The following is a 10,381-nucleotide window of genomic DNA, read 5'->3' as shown; positions in this document are numbered from 1 at the left end:
GGAAATACATGATCTAAAAGCCTAATATTTACATGTAATGTAATATCTAGATGGCGCAAATTTGCCCTCAAAAAAAAAAAAAAAATTTTAGAATAAGTTAGTTCATTAAATTACGCATTTAATAAGCCATTCAAGATCAAATTTGGCATAGAGGTATACATTTTTCAAATATATCGATAATATTAAAAAAATGGGAACCAAAAATAATTTTTAACATAGAAAAATGTAATTTACTTCAACTGAAGATAAATATAATTGAATTAATGGGAAGCATATATTGTTAATTAAAAGATTAATCATATATTTTAGAAAAATAATTTCTGAGTAGGTTTTAAAAACATAAAAAAGTTTAATAGGAATTCAATTCATTGGCGGGAGATTATCCTGATGCATATGTTTCAATATGAGTGACGATATAAATTAATAGGGTTTGTGTGTAAATTAGTAATCATTTCTTTGTGTTTATTTTTATTAAAATCAAATCTAAGTAACAACATTAAATATTGGTTGTTTATTTTACCTTAATCGGTATTAAAGCCAGAAGCTCTAATACTCATTTTTTAAATATATATATTTTGTTAATTCAATGTTTTTGAATGGAGAAATGAACAGAAGCCAAAGAAATGCTATTCGTCGGCTTAGAAGTTTGGCTGTAATACTTGAAGACACTCATATCGATAAAGAGCGTAGTATTCCATTAATTTCTAAAGCGATAACGTCTCAAAAGCATATTCGTAGAAGAGATTCAACAGAACGTAATATTGCAACTAGGTTAGACTCATTTAAATTGTCAATGGGTGGAAAACCTCATTTGCACTCAGCAGATCTCTTTGAAAACTTCAGTCCCGTGCAATTAGAAAGACAAAAATGGGTGCCAACATTGCCATATTCCTTATCTTCAAACTGCATAAAAATAAAAGAGATTGAAATTCCTGACTTGATCCAAAAAGATGAGAATAAACTCAAAGAACTATTACCGAACACATTTGGGAGACCATGCATTGAAATAACTAGAGATGAATCAAAGAACTCGGAGAATTCAGACCATGCTCTTAGAGTTGGAATCGTATTATCAGGTGGTCCTGCACCAGGCGGACATAATGTAATTTGCGGTGTATATGATTTTATCAAGAATCATCACCCTGATAGCCAGCTATTCGGATTTTTAGGTGGGTTAGATGGTCTTTTCAAATCAACTTATAAGGTTATTTCAGATGAATTAATGGATCGATTTAGAAACCAAGGAGGTTTTGATATGCTTTGGTCTGGTAGAGGGAGAATTAATGGAGAACAAGATTTGGAAAGAGTTGAAAAAGTTTGCGAGCAGCTTCAATTACATGGATTAATTGTTATTGGTGGCGATGGCTCAAATTCAAATGCTGCGTTGATCGCGGATTACATGGCAAAGAAAAACAAAAATTTTTGTATTGTAGGGGTCCCAAAAACTATTGATGGAGATTTAAAAAATCCTGCTATTGAGGTCTCTTTTGGATTTGATACTGCTGCGAGGACTTACGCTGAGTGCGTAGGTAATCTCTGCTCAGATATTTGTACATCACAAAATGTCTATCACTTCGTAAGAGTTATGGGTAGATCAGCATCGCATTTGGCTCTGGAAGTCGCATTGCAAACAAGGCCAAATATTGTTTTTATTGCAGAAGAAGTTGAGCAAGAAGGAATAACATTATTTGAAATAGTGAAGAATATTGTAGATTTAATGGAAGAGCGTTCAAAAATGGGTAAAATGTATGGCATAATATTAATACCTGAAGGCTTAATTGAGTTTATCCCAGAAATGAAAATTTTAATTCAAGAATTAAATGAAATCCTTGATAAGTTAAAGTATGAGGGGTCTGAATGCGATCAGGAAGCTTCACCTGACGACTTTGATAAAAAGATATGTAGTTGTCTTTCGGAGTCTTCTGCAAAAATTTGGGAGTACCTTCCAGAAAATATTAGAGAGCAATTGTTACTTGATAGAGAGGCTACTGGCCAAATACAAGTTGCAAAAATAGCAACAGAGAGATTACTTATACTACTTGTTGAAGCAGAGTTACATAGGAGGCATGGAACATCTTTCTATTATGATTTTGAGCATGGGCAAACCAAGGAAACAATTTCAGATCAAGTAGAAATTTCAAATAAGTCAAATGGCTCAATACTGATGCCTTTTGGATTTACAATGATGCATCATTATTTGGGTTATGAGGGAAGATGCGCCATGCCATCTAATTTTGATTCTAACTATTGTTACGCACTGGGCCATTGCGCAGGAGCGTTGGTTTATAAAGGCATGAATGGGTACTTGGCAGTTATAAGAGGATTAGAAGGGAATCCTCTTAGTTGGCAAGCATGTGGTATAAGTATTACTAGAATTATGGAAGTTAAAAAATCCAGACAAGACGGTCAGTGCTATGCTGCAGTTACTCGTCAGTTAGTCGATTTGAATGGGCCACTTTTCAAACTATTAAAACAGGTTCGAGATATTTGGAAATTTCAAGATTTATATAGGGCGACTGGACCTTTACAATTCGAAGGCCCATGCTCTGAAACTATCCCTTATATTGTAAGAACGCCAGAGTTACAAGATTTATTATGCGGAGAGGATGCCTCAGTTACAGATACTGATATAAATATTGTACAAGCAAATAATGGGGGAGGGAAAAGAGGTGTATTTAATAGAATTCAGGGAACCCTCTCCTCTCTCCAACTTTATCGCACAACATATAGACCTCCGTTGCCACTGCTGCTTACCCACCTTAAAGCAAGATGTAAACCAACTACTCAATATAATCTATCTGACCCTCTGATAAAAAGACAAATTACAACCTGTTATCCTCATTTATGTAATTCAAATCACTTTTATTGCCAAGAAGCGCAACTTGACATTTCATCTGAAGAGCCCAATGTAGGGTTGAGAATAGGAGTATTGCTTATGTCTAGACAAGCACCTGGAATTGCGAATGTGGTATGGGGACTATACCACCGTCTAAAAATGGTAAGGGGAAGATGTTTGGGCTTTTATGGAGTTAAAGGATTTTTGCAAGGGAAACATATTACTCTTACTGAGAAAGATGTAGATCTTTTGCCGAATCAAGGAGGATCGGAATTAATTGGAAGAACGTATACAGAGTGTTTAGTTTCGAAAGAGAATTTGGAAAAGGCTAGAAAGGTTTGCGAAAGTTTACATTTGGATGGCCTTGTGTTGTGTGGCTCTGCATTTGGAATGACCCAGGGCGCAATCTTGGCAGAATATTTTCTACAAAATAACTGTAATACTAAGGTTGTTGGTGTCCCAGCAACCGCGTCTAACAACTTAGCAAATGATCTAGTAGAGGCATGCGTAGGGTTTGATTCAAGCACTAAATTGTATGCAAGCTTAATTGGAAATGTATTAACTGATGCTGCTTCAATGCCTAAATATTGGCATTTTATTAGATTAATGGGAAGGCAGCCTTCAAATGAAGTTCTGGAGTGCGCACTACAGACACATCCAAATGTTGTAATAATTGCTGAAGAATATGGAGCAGCTGATAAAACTCTTGTTCACATCGTAGAAGATGTAGCGGATGTAATATGTAAGAGAGCGGAGTTTGGAAAGAACTTCGGAACTGTACTCATTCCAGATGCATTACTTTCACATTTACCAGATATGAAGATTTTAATTTCTGAAATAAATGAATTACGAAGGTTCGCTGAAGAACATTCCGAGATGAAATTGTTTATCTCTGAAATGATGAGTTTGGGACACAGCGATCACCCCACACTGTCAGATCACACAAATAGCCAAGAAAAAAGCTCTCGTGTAGATGTGGCTGATAACAAAAGTTCGGCTGCGAATCAGGAACATAGCCCTGCAGATAGCTTTGATGGAAGTAAATACTCTTCTAAAATGACTCCCTGGAGTCTCGCATTATTTAAGTCATTACCTAGGTTCATTAGAAGAGAAATACTCTCATTAGATGTTGACTCTGCATTTTCCGCAATAGAGACCGAGGCACTTCTTGTTTTAATGATAAAAAAGGAACTTAAGAAAAGAAAACAAGATAATAGATACAATGGCAATTTTCAGCCGTTTACACACTTTTTTGGATATCAGGGTAGATCTGCTATGCCATCACAGTTTGATGCAAAGCTAGGGTACGCGCTTGGGCATTTTGCTTCGATAGTTGTTGAGAGCGGACTAACAGGCCATCTTTGTTCTATTAGAGGGTTGTGCGGTGATGTTTCCGATTGGAGAATGACAGCAATCCCATTTAATTGCTTAATGAAAATTGTTCCTTCAAACGATGAGACCCATCCTGAACTCCCAAGCAACATTCCCACAATTCCCTCTAGTGAAGTGGATCTAAAAGGTAAAGCATATCGTTGGTTAAAAATTGTTCAGGAACATTGGGCAATGCAAGACCGCTTTTGTAACCCTGGGCCTATACAATTTGATGGGGCTGCTGCAAACTTTTATTTCAGAACACTTCATGAGCAACAATCAGAGTACTATGAAATGCTTAAGCATGTACAAAATTACGCGGAGTTGGTTAGAGAAACGTGCACATTTGGCGTAAACGAGTCATTTCTGAAAACTGCGTTTGTAACTCTGAACGGCCTACTTAATCTGCGCTATCGTGATGGAAGTCTACTCTCATCGCTTCCAGATATTGGGCCGATTATACTACAAATGAAATCTCATTCGGGAATGTTAAACAATCCTACAGGTCAAGGCGAAGCAATAGAACCAATTGTTGGTGAGCTCTCAAACAAGGCTCCAAGCAATCTCCATACGTCAAAATATATTTCACAAAGCAACCTGCACATGGCACAGTCGATCTGTCCTGGAGTAGAAGAGGGACCATGGAACAAAACTAAATGATTAGATTTTAACAATGAACAGATTAGTGGAAAACTAATAATACTTTTATTGGGCCTAGGTTCCTTTATCATAATTTCCCTTCACTCAGGTATAGTTTCGTAAATCAGTCGAGGTAGGGAATAGGTTAAAACTAATTTGTAGTAGATATGATTACAACTCGAATACTTCTACTGTCCTGCCATTTGTGCCTTTTCTCGTTCGTATCTTTTCTTGTCTGCATCTGCCTGCTTCTGGAATGGTGCCTTATCTGATTCACTCATCCCTCTCCACTCCTCACCAAGAATCTTAGCAACTTCAGCAACTTGCGACCTCAAACTTGGATTTGCTGCTGTAATCTCTGCTCTTCTACTGCTAGCAAAATACATAAACGCAGTCATTGCTCTCTTAGGTTTATTTTTTTTTGCTTCTTTCTTTGATACCTTAGTAGTTTTCTTAGTTTTGATGTTTTGAGTCATTTTCAATTTCTAAAATGTAATAAATTGCCTAACTACTCCTTCATGTTTTCAAACTTACGAATTTGTGCGATATACAACTTTTTATTATATTTTTTAAAAATACTTTATTGTAATAACTGGCAATATTTTTTCCACATAAATTATAAATTATTTGAATTTACTGGCGTAAAAATGACCCCACAATGATCTACCTGTAAATTCAGCCACATGTACACTCGGCGGTCATCATGCGTACACATGGCGGTATGAATGTCATTTGTGACAAGTATCGTTTTACATGTATTTTTATTCATGCAATGTGTTTCTGCATGCAGCCCTTTTTCCTATTTCAGGAAGTTCAAGGAATATTGTTTAAATTGAACATAGGATTTTTATTCTTGAGTATAATATTATTTGAATTATTCATTTTTTTAGACAAAATGCATAAACATTATAGATTATTTTTTGGATTAATATTCCTTTTTATGGGATGCGGTTACATTGGGTCAATTAGAGTGAATTTATTGGGAAACAGAGCTTTATATTCAACATTTCTGGAACAGCAAGCAACACTTGAAGAAATGGTAAAGGAACTATCATCAAATACTGCATTAGGGAAAACGAGATTTGGAGACCCAATAACAGACAAAAACAACCAATCAGGTGGTTCAGCTCCAACTGTGGTGAGGCACGGAAGAGATACAATAACACTTTCAATTGGTTATGGGCCGTTATCAGGCTTAGGGGAGTTGCCATTTTTTGGAAATACTGGCCCAAAAGTTCCGATAATTATAACCTCACCTCAGCCAATATTAGATATAGAAAGCCTCTCGGCAAGCTATCAAAAAGAAGCAAATACTCCGGGAAGTGCAGCTTATGTAGATGAGCAAGCTCTCGCACAAGCTGTTACAAATCCAAAAGTGAACTCTGACCAAGTAGCAGTATCATTAAAAAGTACTTTGCAAAATGCTGCATACTTTGCTGCTGACGCAGAACTCTATAAATAATAAATTTAACTATTAAATGGTTTAGTCAAATAATTATTTATTAATTTATATTATCCTAATTTTACACTTTGATTAGATGCTTTGATTCACAATCTAAATTGGATTTTTATATTAATCATTTTTTTTTTAAATGGAACAGACTTCATATTAAAAAAATAATTAAATTTTTACAATGATAATAGTTTGTGGGGAATGCATGCATGCAACTGAATTTAAAGTGAATTTAATAAAATGCATGACTGAATTATTTTTCAAAAATAAAAAATTCAAATACTCAAAGGTTGATAATAACCCTGATAGAAGGCTTTATATACTTTAATAATGAAAAGTTTTATTGGAATTCAATTTATTGCTTATTTATTTTTATTTTTCTACTGTTTAAACGTTGCTAGATGCGACAATAAAATCAACAATTTACTAGAACTTAGACAAAGTATATTACAGCATGAAAAAGAACTCGAAAATCTACATGGAGCCACAAGCAATTTGGTTGGAGAAGCTGCAGATGTTTTGAATTTCAGCAAGAAGAGACCGATATTTAGTGAATTGAATAATTTTTCCGCCCCAGGAGCCCCAACTACAACAATAAAGATGACTTTAAAGTTCCCTAACACTGCTCCTGTAAATATCAATCAAGGAAAGCTTCGAGAAGAAATAAGGAACACCGCAACTGGAAATGGTGATGCGGTCCCAAGCATTAACCCGATACCATTAGTTGTTATACGCCCCGATGCTTTGACTAACTTATTATCATCTCTTTCTGCAACAGTACATCAGAGGAAAAAAATTGAATGTAAGTTTATTAAAAATTTAATTTTCATTCTAATTATTTTTAGCGAAAAAAATTATTCAACTTGAGAAGTTGATATCAACGGTTGACAAAAAGGTTATGAAAAGGAATATAAAAAACTCAATTAGAGAATTAGAGTCTGAACTTGCGTTCTATAGGGCAGATAAAAGTATTGCTGAACAAAAATCGTAAGTTAACAAGTGTTGTTGTAAATATTCATTATTATTCAACCTCAGGTCTAACACTGCATAATATTGGGAAATAAATTTTTCAATATAAATCACTCGTCAATAAAGGATTGATATCTATTAATCAGAAATAATATTAATCATTACCTTATTTTGAAAGTATTCATCTGATGCATATATGGAAACCTTTACTTTATCAAATAATTTAAGAGTATCAGTTTCTTTCTCTAGATTTTTCAAGTAAGGAACATTAGCATCAAATATATATTTGCTCTTGTCAATTGGTGCAATGCCTATCAACAATTATTTAGAAACCTTTAAATGATTATTAACTTACCTTCAAAGCCGAATTTAGGTACCAAAAATTAGTAATGAGTCATTTCTTACTTGAATAATAATGCCTTCAGTTTCTTGATTACCGTTTTGCTTACAAAAAAGGTAAATAAATAGTCTTGTTGAATCTCTACCAGCCATTTGAGCATTTCTTTTATTTTTATTGAGCGTATTTGATAACTTAAACATCTAAAATAATAATGAATAAAAATAAATTTAAAATATCATGAACTTACATAGTCCTTGTCAGACATTACTTCGCATAGCGGCTCTAGTCCAATAGAAGCCGAAAGTAGGCGATGAACAATAATATCAGCATATCTTCTAATAGGAGAAGTAAAGTGAGTATATATTTCCTCTGCAAGACCATAATGAAATGTTCCCTCCACAGATTTGCAAGTTGTGAAGTATAATGCTTGATTCATTGTACGCGTTGTCAAAATTCGAACCAATTTTCCAATAATGGGATTTTTCTTTATAATTTCTGAATCTAGAATATTTTTCAAACTGTTAGATAAGCTTAATGAATTTTCATAGGTAAAATTACTGATTCCAACTTTTGAAAGGACATGTTTAAGTTTCTCTAATTGATCGTACTTTGGTTCAGGATGCCTTCTTAATAAACAACAGTTTGGAAATTTTGAAACGATTTGCCTTGCAACAGAAACATTTGCTAATAACATAAACTCCTCAACCATTGAGTTCGTATTCAAATAATTATATGCGTATACATTTTTTATATTCAAAATTACCGATGAAATTTGTTCTTTGCCCAAATCATTGTGATTTAAGTCTTGATATAAGTTTCTAGATTCCTCAAAATCAACTTTTACTTCTGAAGAAGAGAGTTCAATCGCACCACGGCTAATTCTATTTTTCCTTAAAACTTGAGAAATTTTCATTAGTCTTCTTAAAGAAATTGCTATTTCTGAATTGTTGCACTTGTCATCGATGATATTTTGTGCTTGAAGATATGTGAAAGAGTACTTGGAATTTATTATTGTTTTATTAAAGTATACATTTCTAATTTCTGCGTTCTCGTTAATTTCCCAATTACATGTGAAGGATAATCTATCTTTATTTGAAACTAAAGAACATATATTTGTTGTGAGTTCTTCTGGAAGCATATCTATCCTTTTGTTTACAAGATAACATGTATTAGATCTTCTGGATGCTTCATCATCTATTGGAGTGTTAGGCTTAACAAAATGCGTTACATCAGCAATATGAACAGAAACAAGATACCAATTTTCTTGAGAATTATCATCATTTGGGTTGATCAATTCAATACTTAGAGCATCATCAATGTCTTTGCATCCTGGAGGATCTACAGAAAAAACTAACTTTTTTCTTAGATCAACTCTATCTCTAAAGTCAATTTCATTCGGCTTCCAATCATCGTTTCTATCATGATTCGGAAGGCATTTCAAAACAGATGGAGAAAATTCAGATGAATTTATATCTCTTATGCGTAAAATTACTGAGGTTTCTGTTTCAAGATCCCCAGCTTTACCCAATACTCCTACTATATGCCCAGTAGGATAAAATGATGAGCAGTCCCATTCATCAATTACTACAACTAGTCTCTGATTTTCAATAGTGGATGAAAGTTTTGTATGAATTATAATCTTTGGTATTTTCGGGTCGATTGGAACAAAAATTCTATGTTGCCTTGTAGAGGTGTTGTTGCAAATATTAAATCGATCATCATTTGAATTCATCGGAACCAAAGAGCCACAATATTCACCCCAATTGCGACTTAATACCCCAATAACCCTCCCAGAAAAATTGTTATTTTCAGAAAAAGTTAATGAATTATTATCTTCACTCTCTATACTCTGAATGCTAATATTTTGGATGTTTAATGCTGAATTTTCGTCATAATCGTCATCTCCTAATAAAATACTTCCTATTCCCGCTATTTCAGTATGTTCCAAATCCTCTATTTGATCAAGCTCCAATTCAGATTTGATTTGGGATTTTAAGTTCTTTTCATCGCAATTTAATGTTTCATCAAGTTTAAAAACAACTAAGTCACCATCTATAGACCTATTTAGATTAAGGTGCCCAATTATATTAACGGTCATTTTTCTATTTTTGTTGGTTACTTCTATTTCGCCCCTATTTCTAGAAATCATTCGCAATATACCTTTAAATAAAACTCCTTTGTCAATTCCTTGTAAAATCTCTCTTTCTGAGGCATATTCTGGGAAAACGCAATTATTTTCTGGTTGACTATTATCATTCACCAACGATGTTTTGAAAGGAAGTTTATCACCAGAATTTACATATTCGTTTGAGACAAAATTAATATATTCATATGGATTTACAATAAAACATTTTGAGTCAAATGGTAAATTAGAAGTAAATTTTTTGATCCATTCTTCATTTTCTGTCAAAATATAGAAACGAATATTTGCATTGGATTTTGATAAATGATTAATAAACCAGATAGCTACTTTTATAATTGAATTTCCAGCACAATCTTCAAAATTAAATCTACTAATTGAGTGATTTAAACATGTTTCAGTGAATTGCGTGTCTGGAAATCGAATATACTGATTAACATTATAATCAAACAAGTTATTTTCATTCGTCAGTTCAATTTCTTTAAATATTGGTAATTCATTTTGGCTTCTAAGTTTATCGAATTCCTGCAGCCCGGGGGATCCACTAGTTCTAGAGCGGCCGCCACCGCGGTGGAGCTCCAGCTTTTGTGCCCTTTAGTNAGGGTTAAAACGANGGTTTCTGNAACCCAAGTT

The 10,381-nt window shown here is 33.8% G+C and overlaps 5 protein-coding genes across 5 annotated transcripts; 3 read left to right on the top strand and 2 right to left on the bottom strand.

Moving 5' to 3' along the window:
• Window positions 1-586: 586 nt before the first annotated feature.
• Window positions 587-4,867, top strand: Chro.20231 (hypothetical protein). The annotated part of the gene is made up of 1 exon (XM_661129.1): window positions 587-4,867. The coding sequence occupies one exon, from the start codon at window positions 587-589 to the stop codon at window positions 4,865-4,867; it is 4,281 nt and encodes a 1,426-aa protein (XP_666221.1).
• Window positions 4,868-5,034: 167 nt separating this feature from the next.
• On the bottom strand, window positions 5,035-5,322 carry Chro.20230 (high mobility group protein). The annotated part of the gene is made up of 1 exon (XM_661128.1): window positions 5,035-5,322. One exon carries the CDS (start codon window positions 5,320-5,322, stop codon window positions 5,035-5,037), a length of 288 nt encoding a protein of 95 aa, XP_666220.1.
• Window positions 5,323-5,549: 227 nt separating this feature from the next.
• Window positions 5,550-6,308, top strand: Chro.20229 (hypothetical protein). The annotated part of the gene is made up of 1 exon (XM_661127.1): window positions 5,550-6,308. The coding sequence occupies one exon, from the start codon at window positions 5,550-5,552 to the stop codon at window positions 6,306-6,308; it is 759 nt and encodes a 252-aa protein (XP_666219.1).
• A 321-nt stretch (window positions 6,309-6,629) lies between these two features.
• Chro.20228 (hypothetical protein) lies at window positions 6,630-7,166 on the top strand. Its single annotated transcript, XM_661126.1, has 1 exon — window positions 6,630-7,166. One exon carries the CDS (start codon window positions 6,630-6,632, stop codon window positions 7,164-7,166), a length of 537 nt encoding a protein of 178 aa, XP_666218.1.
• Window positions 7,167-7,843: 677 nt separating this feature from the next.
• On the bottom strand, window positions 7,844-9,757 carry Chro.20227 (mitotic control protein dis3). The annotated part of the gene is made up of 1 exon (XM_661125.1): window positions 7,844-9,757. One exon carries the CDS (start codon window positions 9,755-9,757, stop codon window positions 7,844-7,846), a length of 1,914 nt encoding a protein of 637 aa, XP_666217.1.
• Window positions 9,758-10,381: the final 624 nt, after the last annotated feature.

Source organism: Cryptosporidium hominis (genome assembly GCF_000006425.1).
Source record: "Cryptosporidium hominis TU502 chromosome 2 CHRO012058, whole genome shotgun sequence".
NCBI classification, from domain to species: domain Eukaryota; phylum Apicomplexa; class Conoidasida; order Eucoccidiorida; family Cryptosporidiidae; genus Cryptosporidium; species Cryptosporidium hominis.
The sequence above is the reverse complement of the archived record's forward strand: the minus strand, read 5'-3'. Positions and strand labels throughout refer to the sequence as shown.